The sequence below is a fragment of the Pleurodeles waltl genome, chromosome 11, assembly GCF_031143425.1.
Source record: "Pleurodeles waltl isolate 20211129_DDA chromosome 11, aPleWal1.hap1.20221129, whole genome shotgun sequence".
In the NCBI taxonomy this organism is placed as follows: Eukaryota; Metazoa; Chordata; class Amphibia; order Caudata; family Salamandridae; genus Pleurodeles; species Pleurodeles waltl.
In genome coordinates, this window is record NC_090450.1 from 855,035,363 (window position 1) to 855,054,063 (window position 18,701).

The 18,701-nt window shown below is 42.8% G+C and overlaps 1 protein-coding gene across 2 annotated transcripts in view; it reads right to left on the reverse strand.

Moving 5' to 3' along the window:
* Window positions 1–18,701, reverse strand: part of SEZ6L (seizure related 6 homolog like) — a 1,547,572-nt gene that overhangs the window by 190,330 nt on the left and 1,338,541 nt on the right. For both annotated transcript variants that reach the window (XM_069214699.1, XM_069214700.1), the window contains exon 10: window positions 2,090–2,286. In XM_069214699.1, the coding sequence (XP_069070800.1) occupies window positions 2,090–2,286 (197 nt within the window). The remainder of the gene's footprint in view (window positions 1–2,089; window positions 2,287–18,701) is intronic.

Below are 18,701 nucleotides of genomic sequence, written 5' to 3' on the forward strand. Positions count from 1 at the left end.
TCCGTCTTACCCATATGTGTTGTTTGCTCTCAATAAATGCTTGAGGCAGAAAAATAAGTGCCGTCCCTCAAAAATAAGTGCTGGTGCTCCACACCGGAAACAACAAGAACAAATTAAGCACTGCTTCCCCCCCATTTCCACCTGGGATAGGGATTTACTCCAGCCCACCACAAGAGCAGGTATCCCACCTGTTCTAGGGTAGGAATTGGATTGAAAATGTTTGGGAATACCCATACACTCAAGTTTGTGGGAGTTCCTAAAGTTTCCAGAACATCCTCACCTAGCAACAGCTAGTCCCTGCCCGTTGTGCAATTTACATATGCATGATGCTACACCATTATGAATATTATTACACAGTGGTTCCTCGATTTACTGGTTGCAACTCTGCCTTTTGTGAATTCCTTGCAGTTGTAAATCAAGCCATTGAGGAGAGAATGAAAAAGTTTAACCGAGCTGGAACCAACAACCCATGCAACAGCTTACGTGTTTATAGTACCATTAAGGAGCAATTTACCGTGTAAATTATAAAAAGTAGCAGTGCATACTGGAAAAGATGGATTAAAGACATTATCATATCAGACACCACTCTTCCATTTATTATAGCAACACTGTAAATAGCACTTAAGCATCTCCTGACAAAGCATTGAGGTGATACTGAAATTCGGGTACATCACAGAATGTCTCGCAGAGATGAGAATTCAAATGGCTGCACAGAGGTCTATAACTGATAGATCACTAAATTAGACACGTGAGATAGCTGTTTTCAGTAAAACTGGAGTTGAAGAAGTACAGATCCCCACTCCGGTTCTAGGAGTAAACTTTTCTTATTTCGAATTTTGATGTAGCCCGTTCAATGCCTAATGGTGTAACAGAGTCTTGTACTCACTCTAAAGTCCATATGAAATCAATTAATCAAGAAATGAGGATTAGTTATCCTTCACGTAAAAAGAAGTAACATGGTATGGCATTTATGTCAAGATAAGATGCGGCCAGGCCGCTGATATAGTTGGGTTTGTGTTTGGTGGAGCAAGATCCCACATTCTGCCAAACACTCCTGAATCCTGTCGAGAATCTGTAAAACCATAACTTTTCGGAACATTACCTTTGAAGGCCTTGACGAGCAGATGGGGACCCAAGTTAAGCTCTGATATTTGTCCTGCATGTGGCACTTCTCCCGAAACAGTAGAACATTTTATGTTTTTTTGTCCCGCTTACTCAACCCCAAGGTTTAAATGGATTCGCAAAATCTGTCGGGAACTGAACTTAAGGAAATATGTTTTAGCTTTGAGGATTTTAAAAAGCCATAATTCAAATGTGACAATTTATGCAGTAAGCAAGTTTTTAGTAACGGCATGGCGCATACGCATCTTTTATTTACAATGATTTGAAATTGTTCTAAGTCGGGCAAACATGGATTTTATTCTTTTTAAATTTTGTTATGATATTATGATGTTTATTTATATCTATATTGTATTGTATTGTATTGCTTTGATGGTCGGTTGGCCGAATAAAGCTTATGTGTGATTGATTGAGGATTAGTTATCCTTCACGTAAAAAGAAGTAACATGGTATGGCATTTATGTCAAGATAAGATGCGGCCAGGCCGCTGATATAGTTGGGTTTGTGTTTGGTGGAGCAAGATCCCACATTCTGCCAAACACTCCTGAATCCTGTCGAGAATCTGTAAAACCATAACTTTTCTTTTTTTGTTTAATTTAGTAAATATACACCTGGGTTCATGAAATCAGAACACAGGCTGTATTGATATGTTGATCTGATTAAACATAGATTGGTGTAACTAAACTGGATGGGCACTAACCAACTTCACCTAAGTCTACAAAATCATTTTCATTAGTTCAAAAATGGAAACAAAAAGTAAAATTCTACAAGGAAATAGAACATATTTAGACCTGTACCACATAAACATTTAGACAAAGCATGGAATGAAAATGTTGCCTTAAATTCTAATGGCTGCATCTATTTTTTGAACAGACAACAAAGTACATCTATTTTTTTCAACGTAAGTGACCTTTCTGACTACCCAGTGGTTTAATACATCAGCTGCAAACTAAATATGTCTAAAGCTTACCAATGTAATTCAGAATAAATCCATGCCCTTTCACAAAGAGGAGTCCAGCTGGACCTGAGTGGAATTGGATGGAAAGGTCAGGTGTTGATGAGTAGAGTTTCTGTGGTCCACTGTTACCAACATACTGCCCAAGAATCCGGGATGTTGTTTCTTCTCCATCATAAACGGTTAACATGTCGCTGTTGCTGAGGTTCAAACTGTTGAAGGACAAATTAAAAGTATGACATTAATGTTTGTTGAACTTTCAGGAGATAAAGTACACAAGCACAATTTTATTTAATTGATGTGTGTATCACATTGAAATCTAAGTATGTGGTTCTTAATCAAAAGGTAGTTCAAGCACTTACGGCCTAATCAGAACACTTTTTCTGAAAACAGCTGTGCACGCTTTTTAAAAAAACAGGTGTACCTTACTTCTCTCTTAGGTTCTATCCATGAGCTGTGATACATTTTAGGCCTGAAACTCATAATTACATGTTGGGGGAGGGGGTGGTATTAATGGCCGGAAATGGTTTTCATGTTCCGCCGTGCTATATGAATTGTAGTGTGCAATGCTTAGTTGAACATAAGCAAAGTGTATTGGGTCTATGAGGTCACATAGTCCTATATGAGAACGTTTGAGGTGACTTGAAGAGTAAAGGCAATTTCTGACAGTTTGAGAAACTGCGCCACCGCCACGGTTACACCGAATAAACTACTTCTTCAGAACACATTGGCATGGGTGTTATCACTACAAATATACTGGGTATGTGGGGGTATCAAAGACTGAAGAACCCACACATACAGAGAAATCCAATCCGGTTGCTTACTTACCATTTCTGGATTGTGAGCTGTTCCTGGCTGACTGCGGTGTCGGCAGAGAGTGTCAGCAGCTTTCTCATTTTCCTGCTAGGAGGCAGTATTGGCGAAGTCCTGGGGGACGCCATAATACTGCAAAATGTTTCATGGTCAGTGTGCATGCGTAACTTCAGCAGCGTTTGACTTAACTTGACCTGCTACGTCAGCATATGTGCCACCATGTTGAAGAAAGAATATTGACTTTCTAATTGATCATCGATGAGTGAACGTGATGCAGCATCAGGGTGTGTGCCGCCATTTTAGGAGATCAAGAACATGGTGCAGCTTCAGCATTAGGGCCTCCATTTTAGGAGAGGAATAACTTGATGCAGCATCTGCGTGCATGCCACCATGTTAGGAAAGGAAACCAGGTTTCCGCCCGCCGGCCCAGCGGGGATCTCCAAATGGCCACGGCGGGAGTGTGGCCGCATTGGAGGCCGCCCGGCGGTCCGATCTTGGTGGGCGGCTGATGCCCCCCACCAAGGTCATAATGAGGGCCAATGTGTCTCAGGCCAATGTTCTGCCATTTTTGTTTTCACATTTTAAGATGTTATAAGTAGCAGACCAGCTTTTAATCCTTCTGTTCCTTATTTTATAACAGCGGTCCTGATTTTTTGGCAAAAATGGATTTCTCACTTTTGAAGTGCACATAGCAGTGATGGCCACACCTAACGGACACAAGTGCAGATTGCTTTGTATGCACTTGGAGTTTTTCGTTCATTCAATGGCTCATAACAGTGTTGTGCACACTCTAGGTAAATAAATGAAGATTGCTTGGCATGTCGGTGATGTGCACACCTAACGCAAACAAGCGAAGACTGTTTGAGATTTGTGCCATGCATGTCAGTGATGTGCACAAAATTAATTGAGGATCACATGCCTTATCCATTTGTTTATTAAATTACGTACGTTTTTTTTGTGTGCCTTGACATTACTCAGTGGTTTAGTGTTTCCGCTCACATCAATTTTAGCATCTTGGTGATGTGCACACTAATTAGTGATTCTCTGCATGTCACAATTGTAAGTATTACAAGTTTTCCTCAGGTTCTTATAGTCATTTGTAATATTCAATAGAGAATAGTTTGCCATGCCGTCTGTTTCTTCATCGCCACCATTTTTGGCCGTACCAGGAAATCCACCAATTTCATGGAGGAATTGGTATGAGGCTTAGCCATTGGTGCATCACGTTTTTGACCAGAGAGAAAAACATTTTTGTTACTCCACTCGCTAGGTTTCGAACAGTTGTCTGTGTATAAACATCTTCCCTCACTGGCACTTAATGAGGATGAAGAGGTGGATGAATTTGTTGAAGCACTAAAAAAATTTGAACTAAGCTTTGACGTTCAGCCAATTTCTGTGGTAAGTAGACACACATTTCTTACGAGGGATCAAAGAAGTGGGGAGGATGTAGACACATACATTTCAGAGCTTGGGAAGTTAGTTGCTCATAGTCAGTTTGAAACATTTACTAATCAACATTCAGCAGAAATTACCTTTGATGGGAAATCCTTCTCTCGCAGAGATTATAAGAACAGCCAAAAGTATTGAAATATCAAAAGTATTGGTGAAGGAATTGGAAAACAAATCTACAGAAAACATAGGTGTAGTGAAAACTAGGGAGGAGAAGGCAGTAAAAACAACTCGTTATGAGAGTGGAACATTCTTCAAACAAACAAACATATGTTTTAGATTCAGGAACCCTAACCACTATATGGGTAGTCAAAGTTGTCCAGTTAAAAATGTGAAATGTAGGTGGTTTATCAAAGAGCAATAAAATAGACAACATACAGGATGACCTTGGAGACATGATAGTTGTAGTCACCGATAGTTCAGTGATTAGCAGTGATCCTGCAAATTGTGTTGATCCATATGTGGATATAGGCATTGGAGATAAAAGTGTTAGACTACTGGTGGATTTAGGAGCCAGGATCACAATGATCACGAAGAACTGTTCAAGGAAGTGTGGCAAAATACACCTTTTGAGCCACCAGACTTTGTAATACAAAGGACGCAAGATTGAGCCTGCAGGATTTTCTGAGGACATCTTGGAATTCAGATGTAGGAATATTCTAGATAAAGTCTATGTTGCAATCAAAGGTCTCTGTATTTTAGACTGGTTTCACCAAGGGTTATTCCAAATGGTATTGAGACCAGGTACAAAGGATCAAGTGTTGGTTCAAATGATTATATTGATGAGTTTGTAAAAGCGTTCCCCACTGTTTTCTCTGACAAATTAGGCACCATCAAAGGATTTACTCACAGATAAAATTGAAAGGTGAAGTTGGTGGAATGCTGGGAAGGTGGTAAAAGTTAACAACACTAATGCAAGTCATGACAATCTCATGACAGATCAAAATAAAGTTGATGATGATAATGCGTTAACGAGTTCTAGTGGGTTGACGAATAGTGATGTATTGGTTCACGGAAGCAGTCGTCCATTAATATTCTGAAAGTAGACAGTTGCTGTTTTATCACCAGGTTTAGTTTGCAAATACGGGGTGTCATTCTTATGCAGATTATCCTTATTCAGATTTTTTCATGTGTTGCTTTTATGCAGATTATCCACTCTAACTATATTTATGTTTTATCCTCTAATGTAATTTACTGTGATTATAGGTTTATATTTTTTATAGACAATGCTGTCAAATATTTCTATATGTACGCTTTGGTAGTAAGTTATATTTTCAATGCAGTATTTATTTTGAGGTCCTACATAGCTGTTTAATTTACCATGTGAGATGCTCTTTTCTTTTGTATATGTAAAGGTTTTTTTTATATCACAAAACGATGTATGTATTTTAGAAGGAGAAGAGATAATTTAGTGTTCAATAGACAGTTACTCTCACAAGCTGCATCTCTGCTGCAGTCTCTGTTGCACTGAATATACAAATTCTTAAGTACGTATTGGCATGGGCATCATCACTACACAGGCCTTTCATTGTAAATTTCAACTAGCTAACTAGATTTGCAGAACATTTTCTGTGGGTAATTGTGTCTTGCTCCTGTGTTAGGTGTAACTTAGTGTGTGCCTTAAATCATTTTACATGCTGGTTAATCACTTTGGGAGTGTTCGTTCAGGAATGAGTGTATATAAATTTATATTTACTCTCGTAAAGGAAGACATTTCCATACCTCTGTCCAACATAGGTGTGCAAATTGTTTTTAGAATTGGACTCTTGGATTGAATCAACCATATTTCACACAAGACTATACACACTGATTTATATCATTTTATTAACAAATGTAAGGAAGACGCACCGCACTGCCACACAGCCTTAACTGCAGGCTTCAGCCTGCTCTTGGGGCAGCCTGCCCACTGTTGATACAGCATTTGAAGGCACAAGACATTAAAACTGAACAGCATTCCTGCAGCACAGTCAGTGCCCAGGTGCATGTCTGGGCGAAGACAGAGTAAAAAGCGGCCCGTCTGCATCTGTCAGAGCCCGGAAGAGGTTGGGCTGGGCCACCCCTCTTGTCACCTCCACCTATTGCACTAAAGGTTCTTCTGGTGAGTCTCTTCCTGCTTTATTGTGACTGACAGTAAAACTATAGCTGTGGGCAAGAGCAAACTGGCTTTGGGGAAGGAAAGCACCATTGTTAAAGCTCCCACTAGACTCCTTTTTAGCCCGAGCAGTCAATATAGTATCCACGTAGATGGAACTGGCTGAAAGGGGTCTGTCTCTCGATTTGGAGAAGAGCCCAGTTTGTTTGCACAAAGCACAGAGCCATCACCATTCAATACCCTTGAGGTCGCTCCAGTAAGTTGCACTAGTATTATTGTTTTAGAATCTCCAAGTCATGACTCCATAATTAATTTGGCTAGGGAGCCCTAGCCTTGCCTTTGACCACCAGCTTTTGTGAGCCCTCTGCAAGGAAGAAGAGGAAAACCAAAACAGGATCTATTAATGGCAATCCTAAAAAACAGGGGCGTACTGTTCTTTCATATTCCTGTACTCAGAAAACTGTTATCCCCAGGCTCCCACAAGTAAAGTCGGCATCTACTCAATCTGAAATACAAGGGGATGGATCTAATTAACATGGGAGGCTGCCTTGGTTCAAGTAAAAACTATAGTTGCTTTTGCAATTTACCCTTTAGCAGTCAGGTTAAGCCACTTGGAGCAGGTCAACCAGGAGCTGCCCACCAAAATCAATTAACCACCCCCAATTCCTGTCCCTCTGTTTTTGCCTGCTCGGCCTATTCTTAGCATCAGTCCCTGCATTAACATTGGATTTTGTAACACAGTCCAGAGGCCCTTGCCCCATGTAGAAACATCAGTTCCAATGGACCACTCACCTATTCGAGGCATAGCGGCATGGTCTATCCCTGCAATTAGATGGGGTACTGCTGGAATTGGGCTTTAGAGGTCAGATGGGCTAATATTGCTACCTCTGCCAGCAGCTCTCTTTCTCAGCCCCAACAGTTGTTGGACCTACCACCAGAATGCTGTCCTAATGTGGCAGTTTTGGTGGGAGTACTGTCCCTATTAGCCTAAAGGAAGGAATCTCATGCAGAATTGAAAACCAAAGTTTTTCATTGGCTTCACGGAATGCAGCCTTTGCCATATCTGAGTTAAGTGATATTTTACTGGTGAGGAGAACTGGGTGGATAGGTCGATCACCCAAAACATTTGAGAGGGACTGTGTGGTCATTAACTGCAGGAACACAGGTCTGACGCATCACCTGGTTAAATCTGGTTGTGGGTTTGGCAATATAGGATGGAGCCCAAGCATTGTTCCACTGGGTTTCTTTTATAAATCCAGTCCTTCCAGCCTTCCTGGCCAGCCTGAAAGGAGGGGTAAAAGTGATATTTTACTGGTGAGGAGAACTGGGTGGATAGGTCGATCACCCAAAACATTTGAGGGGGACTGTGTGGTCATTAACTGCAGGAACACAGGTCTGACGCATCACCTGGTTAAATCCGGTTGTGGGTTTGGCAATATAGGATGGAGCCCAAGCATTGTTCCACTGGGTTTCTTTTATAAATCCAGTCCTTCCAGCCTTCCTGGCCAGCCTGAAAGGAGGGGGAATGCTTACCACCATCCAGAAGCACTGGGTACCTCTAGTGTTTCCACCTTTTACAGATTCTCGCCACTATCAGGTTTGGATGGTAATGATTAACTGGATGCATCTCTGGAATGACAGAGGGGGCTTGAAATTACAAGTGTTATGGAAACCGTGATTGATTGTAATACTTCCTCATGTCTTGTAGCTGTGGACTGGCTCTATCCTGCACCTGAGGCTCCTTGCTTCGCCCTCAACCACACTTTGCAGTCCCATGTACCCTTCAGTCTCCAACTCGCAGTACCTGTTGCTTCTTCTGTTTCTATTTGAAGTGATACTGTGCCTAAGGTGTGCCCTCCCACCAAGCTTGTTTCCTGGAACCTTGCTGGTATCAAAAACAAATTGACATGCCCAGAAAGATGTGTGACTTTGTGGATCAATTTGACATGTGCATGCTCCAGGCAACTTGGACTGTTATACCTCATTTTCGGTCTGGGTTTGCTAGCTATGATCACCCCGCCCTTCTTTCTGGAATGGGCAGGCCATAAGGGAGCCTAGCAACCTGGCTGAAAACCACATTGGTATGCACTTATAAAGTTATTGATGTTGGCTCTCTAGATGTATTATGTGTCTTCTTAAAATTTTCTGAAGGGGTCTCCTTATGTTTGTATAATGTGTATCGTAGGCATCCAGGTAGCAGGACCAGTTTAGCAACTATTGATGTAACTAACATGCATATTCCTTCTCAAAATCATAAACCTTTTGATAGGGGGCTACTACCAACTAGCAACCGACGTAGTCTTATTGCTTCTATCCCAACTATTCAAGTACAGCTATATGAGGCTATTGCTACTGCCTTGAAAGCAGTGTTGGCTCTAGGAGTGAGTTCTTTCACTGAGGACTCATGAAAGGACTTCATAGCTATCCACAATTTTCTGTCTTGCTCCTTAAAATAGCTTCTTATGTGGAGGCCAGGTCCCTCCCTGAACGTGGCCACGAGGTCAGAGATTGTAGGTTAGCAAGGCATACCTTAATGGCAGCTATCAAAGGTGGGACCAGAGAGGTCATCTAGGAAGCCTGAGCCTCTTATAAAGTCACATTGGGGAAGGCCAAGTAAGGTCATGAAGTGGCTAAATTTGAGACACTATCGTTTGCAATCAAAGGGAAAAGCCATTGCTCCTTTTGATAAATATTGGCTAACAATGGCCCAAACCATGCTGCCCCATTGTGTAGCAATATAACAACTGCTACGTGGGTTGATCATTTCAGACGCCTGTATGCGTGTGATACATGGCTGAATGAGCTGGATGTATTGCAGACTGCTGATGTTGCAATGAGTCCTGTTAAAGGGGCTCTTGAAGACATGATCATGTCCTGTTTTTCAGGAGGATTGGACCTCCCAAGACAATGGCAAAAGGACAGGAAATTATCTTGTGTTTCATCTGGGGTTGTCCCAGAAATCCAGTCTGGCAGCACTTTTTACCCTATCACTGTGAGTGAAGTCACTAATGCTATAGATTGGATCCCCCAGGCAAAGCACCAGGGCTGGAAAAGGTACGGGGGACTTGTTTAAAGCTGGGAAAGAGATCTTGACCCCCTACCTTGCTTTTTATTTTAACAACCTTATGAACAGGCTCACTATGCCATGGACCTGAGCAGGGCTGAAATTATCCCTACCTATAAAAAAGGCCAAAGGTCCCTTCAATCCAACTACCGTCCTATCAGTCTTATTGATAGCTCACAGCAACTGTTCAGTTGAATCCTGTTCAGCAGATTACAAGCCTGGATGGAGGATGTTGGCGTGTTGACTCGCCTGCAAGCTGGGTTCAGGGCTGGGACCAGTACCACCGACCAAGTTATCCAATTACAACTAATCTTCTGAAAATATGTTCTGCTGGGAGACAGCACCTCTACGTAATTTTCATCGACCTTCAGTCTGCATTTGATCTTGTCCCAATGTCTTAGGCTGTAACATAGTGGTGCGTTTTAACTCATACCTTGTTTTTTCTATTCATTAATGACATGGCATCTATACTGGAGCAATACAAGCATGATGCCCAGGGTGCGGCAAATGGGAAGGTCTGAGGATTAGGATTTGAGGTTGGTACCTTGTTGATCTACACATATCCAATGGGTATCCAAAACCTACTGGACAAGAAGGCAGAGAGGACTAGAAGTGCTAGGCGTGGCATAGAAGTGACACAACGGGGAGAAATATCTGTATTTCTTCCAGTTTTGTCCTCTTTCTATGTGTGCTGCATTAACATCTTGAATGACCTTATTCCATTTGCTGCAACCTTTATGTTCTTTTTTTGACATTTTAATCATTTTTTACTGAGATGGTTTTAATGGTTTGGTATGGACAGTGCAGGGCCCCCCCACGACTGACATGAAAAGGCCAGAGGAGAACAAATTGTAATCAGCTTGGCAGCGCGGACTTCAGCTCTGCCGTGGCTGATTACAACCACGACCACCGCCGTCCTGTCAGGATCACTGATCCTGGCGGAGAAGGCGGTCTTTTGGTGGTTCGACTGACAAACTCCTAATTTGACAGTTGGAAGCCACGGTGGTCCGGACTGCCACTTTGAGTATGGTAGTCTAGTGACCCGTAGAGATTCATAATTAAGTCCATAGTATTGATGTGCTTTTATGCAATTGACGAAATAAAGTCTGATGATGATGGTGCAAGTCACCTCAAAGAAGACATGTTGGCCTTATCAGAAAGGACCTGGTATTTGCTGCATACATGTAGCCCAGTGATTCTGTAAAGCAGCTTGCTAGAAAGTGGATAAGTATAATTCACACAACACACCAATAGCCCTCTGTTAAAGGAATGGAGGGAAGCCATGTTGAATACAAAAGAGCTATTTTTGCATTGCATTTGTGACTCAACCTGTGGACAGTGCGAAATTCCCATTTGGTAGGATGTGAAGCAACCCTTATACTAATTAATGTGGAAGGATTCCATCTGCGAGTCTTACCAAATGGCTGTGACTGCAGTAATGGAAGACTTAAACGGTAAACAGATCTTTATCGCTGCCTTCTTAATCACAAATTGCAATGACGACAGCTCCTGTCTCCTAAATGGATAAAAGCTGCAATAAAAAATTGTCATGATATGAAGGACCAAATCGGGCGCATGCAGTGTCTTCGTGGACTGCTGCATGCACCTCGAAAGACCCACATTTTACCTTCACAAAGTGAGATCTGGCACTCACTGACAGTTCCTATCTCGTGAATAGAAACTACCTCTTTTCAGATGTTGGTGCCCAATCAAAAGTGTTCAACAACGAAAGCCACGGCAAATCATACATACATATGGTTGACATTTATGGGAGGGGCTGAGGGAGTGAAGAGAGGAGGTCCAGCAACCTCCCTGCATCCTTGAAAATCTCAAGGAGTCACAAAGTAGGTAACAGTGCGTCACAAATCCATTTAAGACTCTTGATGTACCTTTAGAACATTACGACTTTGAGGTTTTCTCTTTGTAAAGCTTGCAATTTCGCACTCCACATTCTTTGTGAGTGCAAAACCCTTTAGCACAGTACGCCTATCATTAATATCTGTGGCCTTCCTCTGCCAGCCTTCTTTGCTGTCAATCAGTTATCATTGTTATATGAGCCATGTCCCATCATGGAGTCGGGATTCCTCCCTTTGATTGCTCACGTTTTACCACTCTCAGAGTAACAGGAAAGTCAGACTGGAACTGTTGGATAGAGGGACATTCGGACTGGAGCTGTTGGACGGAGGTGGTGCAGCTGGCACTGGCTTCACAGAAGCACTTTTTTACAGTTCTCACAGGCCCACAAGATTGTCTTTGTAAATTCTTTGGACCTTTCTGTGCCCTTATTTTGTGTGGCAGTGCAGCAGGAAGTATTGGAGGTCACTACTATGTCCAATGAGTCTGCTCTTGTCCACCAGTGCCCTATGCTGCCAATGGAGTCTCAGCAGAGGCACAAACAAAAGCATCTCCCGGAACGGCCACCTGCTCGCACTGTACTGGTTGCCATGGGTCACTTTGCAGCAACCTCTGCCAAGTACCCCATCTGTGTGTCATTGACAATTAGTGACATTGACCACCAGGCACCAACAACGGCATCTATTAGCTGATTTGAGATCGCACCAGGAGCCCAGTAAGAGAAACAAGTATTTGCAATGCAATAGGCCTTGTGTTTGCTCGAATTACAGTTAATAGCTTTGTAAACTCGTAACTGGACTTTTCCTGCCACTTAAACTGAAAATGATAAGTAAAACAGTTTCACATAAGTGAGCTGATGGCCGCCATGAGCGCAAAGCATCCACGCATAAGGAGACAGAAGTTCGCTTGCAGTAAAACATATCAGCAAACATCATCCATGTAACTGGCAAAAGTGTAATTGTCCATGTAAGTGGCAAAAGTGCAAATATCCATGTAACGGAGTCGAGGTCATGCAAAGCACTCGACTACTGCCCAGGGAGATTGCGCTGTGTAGGAAATAAAAAGAAAAAGTAGTCCAGAAGCCATGCGGAAAACACAGAACCTCGTATGTTTTCAGTTGTTGGTCAGTGAGCTCGAGGAGAGCTAATCACCAAAAAAGGCATGACGTATGCCTGCCTTTTACTAATTAAGTCAAGCGAATTTTAAAAGGCAAGCCCACGAACCAACTAAACTGATGGGCATGACATGGGCACGCTCAAAAGCCCACAGAGAGATTACACCAGGGACAGCGCACTTTGCGCACTCAACCCTAAAAAATGGGGTTCGGACAGCCTTTCTCTCCTTTAGGATACAGGGAGCATCAGCAAGTGTGTGGGACGGTGATGGACAAAGCAACTCTATCCTGAGCAGCAGACTGACAATGGACTACTGATGAAAATACAGGACAGAGTCCGGCAAATTTGAATTTCCCCAAATTTTCTTTAATGCTGTTAGCATAAAGATCTGTTGAACCATCATGAGAGCTAGGAAATTCTGTTACAGAGTGTGAAAGTCATTAGATCATGCCTTGTTCCCAGTCTCTTTAGTTTTTATTTCTACATTTCCCATTAGGTGCATTTATTTATTTCAGTTCTTCAAACATCTTATAGTTTCTTTGAAAAGCCACTTTGACATGCCTGCTACAAGAACCGATTGTGATCGTAAATCAAAGAAGGCTGCTAACACAAGGCTCTCTTTTTAGTTTAAGTTTGCTTAGTGAAAATGTGGTAAATGGTAAACTCATAATTGTGAGATTTGCTTGCTTGGTTAAGATGAAGTACAAGGATAATACAGTCATGCCTGACTTAACATTAGTCTTGCTGCAGTAGTGGTTACCAGCTTGTCTATAGTTTGTCTTTGTTTAGAATAGCAATAAACAAACATAGGACAGGGTACAGTGTATTTAAAAAGATTGACATGGACTTTTAAGTTCTGTGTGTCCTGGTAGTGAAAGACTCCTAAATTTGTTTTGAGGCCTACCTCTACCATATGAAACATTGGGATTCCTTATTACAGTTTATAAGTGATAACCTTTGATAGGGAGCAGGTAAGAAAGTAATGTCTTGTGTCGACAGAATTGTATTATAAAATCATTTTTAATGGTGAAGATGGATTTTAAGTCAGTTCTGAAAATGCCTCTTTTAGAAAGGTGACATTTTCTACTCCTAACCCATTTGGGGTTTGCAGCCTGTTCTGGGTCACATGACTGTAGCGTCCTCTGCAGCTTTGGCACTGTCCAATGAGTACGTCACACACGGAGCTGTAAATCACACGTCTCTATTCCTCTGCGTGTACCTGTGAACACAAACATTCTAAACTGAGTTTTCATTACATTCTATTCTAGGGATTACATCACACTAGTACAAGTCCATTTGAAGCCAAAAGGGTTCTGTCCTAAAACTTGAAAGACACTAAATATCCCCTTCTGTTAAATGAAAAATTACAATTCTTACAAAATCAACAGACATATATGTACACACATATATGTATATGAAGAAACACATATAACTATGGCGGTGATTCTAACCGCGGCGGGCGGCGGTCGCCGCCCGCCATGCGGTTACCGCCAAATGACCGCACCGCGGTCACAAGACCGCGGCGGCCATTCTGGCTTTCCCGCTGTGCTGGCGGGCGACCGCCAAAAGGCCGCCCGCCAGCACAGCGGGAAAGACCCAGCAACAATGAAGCCGGCTCCGAATGGAGCCGGCGGAGTTGCTGGAGTGCGACGGGTGCAGTAGCACCCGTCGCGAATTTCAGTGTCTGCAAAGCAGACACTGAAATTTCTTTTGGGGCCCGCTTACGGGGGCCCCTGCAGTGCCCATGCCATTGGCATGGGCACTGCAGGGGCCCCCAGGGGCCCCGCGGCACCCCCTACCGCCATCCTGTTCCTGGCGGGAGACCCGCCAGGAACAGGATGGCGGTAGGGGGTGTCAGAATCCCCATGGCGGCGGAGCGCGCTCCCCGCAGGGCAGCGGGAAACCGGCGGGAGACCGCCGGTTTCCCGCTACTGACCGCGGCAGAACCGCCGCGGTCAGAATGCCCAGCGGTGCACCGCCAGCCTGTTGGCGGTGCTACCGCGGTCATTCGCCCTGGCGGTTTTTACCGCCAGGGTTAGAATGACCACCTATATCTCTTCGATCGACCTTCTTGGCACCTTGATCATTTGACTCGATCTGGATACTGGAGCTGTGAGCTGTCAACTTCAGTGTCATAGATTTCTAAGGATAGTGAAGAAGTAGCAGTAGTCACTGAGTTTTCAAGGTCAGTCTTTCTTTCACCATTTTGAGTTGAAGACCGATGAATCACAGGCCTGAAGTGAGACGAGTCTCTGGTAACAGACATCCAAGGGTGCTGGCTGTCACATGTGTTCTTTGGCAGACACAAGTTGGAAGGGTTTAGCATCATATGGAGCATCAGATTTTCTTTTACCCATCTGGAAAGGGATTACCCAATCACCTTTTTTAAATGTGATGTCCTTGCATGTCACCTCTTGTCAGTGTAAGCATTCATTTTCTGTTTGTTAACCAAGTCCCTTGTATGAATCCTGTTCTCACTCTGATCACTTTTGGTGGTCCTTTAAGGTAACTTGGCTGTCATTGCTCTCCCAAACATCAGTCACAGGACTTTTGCATGTGGTCAAGTGGGGTGTTGAACAATAAGCTTGCAGAGTAGAATGTATTACTGTTTTCAAACTGAGCTTCTCAAGAGTTGCATGCTGAACTGCTTTCTTTAGCATACTCATAAAATGCTCAACAAGTCTTTTGGCCTGCGGCCACAAAGGTATAATCTTTTAATGCTTTATGTTTTGGTGCTCCAGGAATTCTTTGAATTCTTTACTGTTATAAGGTGGGCCATTTTCAGGCTTCACAATGTCTGTAATGCCTCATGTAGCAAAGATGCTATCAAGGCCCATATTTATACTTTTTTTAGCGCCGCATTTGCGTCATTTTTTGACGCAAAAGCAGCACAAACTTACAAAATACAATTGTATTTTGTAAGTTTGCACCGCTTTTGCATCAAAAAGCTGCGCAAATGCGGCGCTAAAAAAAGTATAAATACGGGTCCAAGTTTTTTAATGATTAATTCGTGAGTTGTAGATGAGAAATCTTCAAATTCAGGGAGCCATGAGTAATCATCAACAATCACCATCAGGTGATGTCCCTTTTCCAATGGACCACAGAAGTTGATGGCTATGCTGTCCCATGCATGCTTAGGAAGTTCTGACATATTCAGAGTATGTTGAGTAAAAGTGGTAGAAAGGCAGCAGCATATATGAAAGGGCTTGTGTTCCTTTTCATCTCTTTCATCTAAGTACGGAAACCACACTCGATCTCGTAGAGCTCTTTCTGTGGCAAAGATAGCACAATGTGCTTTGTGAGTCACTTCAATTACTTTCTGTTGCAGACTCTTAGAAATCAGGATTCTCAACACTCGTAGCATTACTCCTTCTTGAGTTATAGGCTATTCATCCTTGACATTTTTGTATTTTTGATATTCACCATCACTGGTGAGAGGTCGAGTGTGTCCATTCCACAACTGATGTTTAATTATGTCCTTTAACTTCAGCATGTCACTATCATGACTAATGGCAGTGATAATATGGGCTAACAAAATAGCAGCTGGTGTATTTGACTTGACAATGAAATTAATATAGGCTTCAGCCGTCTTGGATGGATTGCCGTGACCTTGTATAGGCACACTCAAACAGGAGTCAACATGATTTGGATCCTTTTCTGGATGATGCACAATCATATAATCGTATTCTTGTAATCGGAGTCCCTATTCTTCAATAAAAAGAGACATCTTGGCTTTCGGATTGTCAAAGATGGTCAGTAGAGCTTGATAACTAGTTAAAAGCTTGAAAGGCTTTCTGTACAGGAATAAATGGAAATGCTTGCAAACCCACACCACAGTCAAACTCTCTTTCTCAGCTTGTGAATAAGCATGTTCTGTTTGAGACAAACGTCTACTACCTGTGCAAGGCCACACCTAACGCAAAAGGGCTGATATAAATAACAATCTACGTATGAAGCCTTGGATTAAGATATGCCATTTCAGGAGCATGTTCAATGGAGTGTTTGATCCTCTTGAAAATTCTCTCACATTCTTAGGACCATTACAAATAAAAACATTTCTTGGTTAACTATCGTAATGGAGCACCAACAGGGCAACGTCTTATATGTATCTTAAATAGTAAGTGCCCTTGCCCAGAAAGGAATGCAACATTGAAACATCTTGTGGGGGATCAGCATTTGATAGAGCTTGCTCTTTTGCAGGATCAGGTGTTCTACCCCCCTCAGAAAAGATATGGCCAAATAATTTTAGCTTTGTCTTGTTGAATTTGCACTTGTCTGTATTCAAAGTCAGTCCTGCATCACTGAGTAAACGACATGCTTGTGTGAAAGCTCTACCATGTTCCTTTGGGTGCAGCTCTGAAAATTAATACGTAATCGCTATAACTGAACGCATTCACAACAGGTTGTATGATACGACTAATGACGTCTTGAAATGTTTTGCAGCCAATGACACACCAAAATTATGGGCCAGATTACGAGTCTGGCAGTCTCATGGCTGCCAGACTCGCGGTGGTGGTCAGATACCCAAAGATGTGGCGGGCCAACTGCCACATTACAAATCTGGTGGTCAAACCACCAAAAGACCACCGTCTCTGCCAGGATCTCTGATTGCAACGGGCTAACGGAGTTCTTGGTTGTTATAATCCAGGGTGGGGCTGATTACAACCACGTTGTTTGCCAGCCTTTCCATGGCAGTTCTACTGCCATGAAAAGGCTGGTGGAGAACAAGTGTTGAGGGCCACAGGGTGGGCCCTGCACTCCCCACAACACTTTTTTGGGCAGTGCAGGGGCCCCCTTGCCTGCACCATCGGAATGTGCACTGTCTGTTCAGAGGGTGTTAGGGAGGCCCCGTGTGAGAACGGCATTGGACTCAGCTCCATGTGGAACTGAGTCCAGTGCCGTCACACATTTTCAGAGGGTGTTAGCGAGGCCCCATGTGTGAACTGCATTCAACTCTGCTCCATGTAGAACCAAGTCCAATGTCGCCACATGTTTCCCACTAGGCTGACTGGCGGAAACCAAGTTTTCCGCCAGTCAGCCCAGTGGGGAATCCTAATAGGGCAGGTGGCAGACCACCAGCTCCGAGGTGGCCTCCTCCTCATGGGTCCGGCAGTCGGGGTTTACAACACCCAAACTCATAATCAGGCCCTATGTCTTTTGTATTGAGACAAACCAACTGTGTAGAAAAGGTTGTAATGTACCTGCAACTGCCTTCCAGTTCCAACTGATGATATACTTTATTTAAATCAAGGTGAGAAAAGACCATTTAGTTGCATCATCATGTCAGTAATGTGTAGACCTGGTTGTCAATCGTGTTCAATTGCTTTGTTTGCCTGATGCACGTCAATGCAGATGCATACAACTCCTTCACTGACTTTTTTAGGCACCTTTACTATGGGAGAAACCCATGGGGTTAGACTAGTGACATGCTCAGTAATGACATTTAGGTAGCGATTTAAGTTCCTTTACAACAGCTTCTTGTAAATTAAAAAGCAATTTTTCTATGTCTCTGGGCAACAGGACGAACATCTTCTCTAACTTGCAGTTTTACTTTCAAAGTCTTAAGCTGCCCTAACCAATGAAACAACAAAAGAAATTAGCTTACTATTTCATTATGAGCATTCACGTTATAATTCACAGAAATCAGTCCCCTGAAGCACATGGGGCACACTGTACGAAGAATAATTGCATTTCTTAATGGTCCGAATCGCTATTTCAGGCCATTAAAAAATATAAACAGAGCTTTTCTTAGGTACAAATCCCTTTAGGGGATCACAAATTGCGATTTCTACCCTGTAGAATAGGGATTTCCTGTTTGCGATTCCTGGATGTGAAGTTGATGGTAACCAGATGCAATTTCAAATCAGCAACCCACAGTGCTTTATTAAAATTGCAAATTGCAATAGAGCACACACATGCCCCTTAGGCATCTGTGTGCTCTCCTGGTAGAGCCTTATTTTTGGGGTGCACCAGCAGGGGTCTTTTGTCCATTTCCATCCTTGGTTTTGCATTTCCTAAATAGCGATTTCCTAATCCCAGGAAATACAAAAGAAGACCATTGACTCAAATGGAATGTGATTTCTCAATAGCGATATCCTAATAGCAATTCCGCCTTTGTAGGAATTGCTATTAGGAAATCAGTATCTTAGTAGATTGCATTTGGCATTTCTTAAATAGCGATTTCTATAAAGTCACTATTTAAGAAATGCATCTGGCCCATGGATCGGTGCGTGTATATTC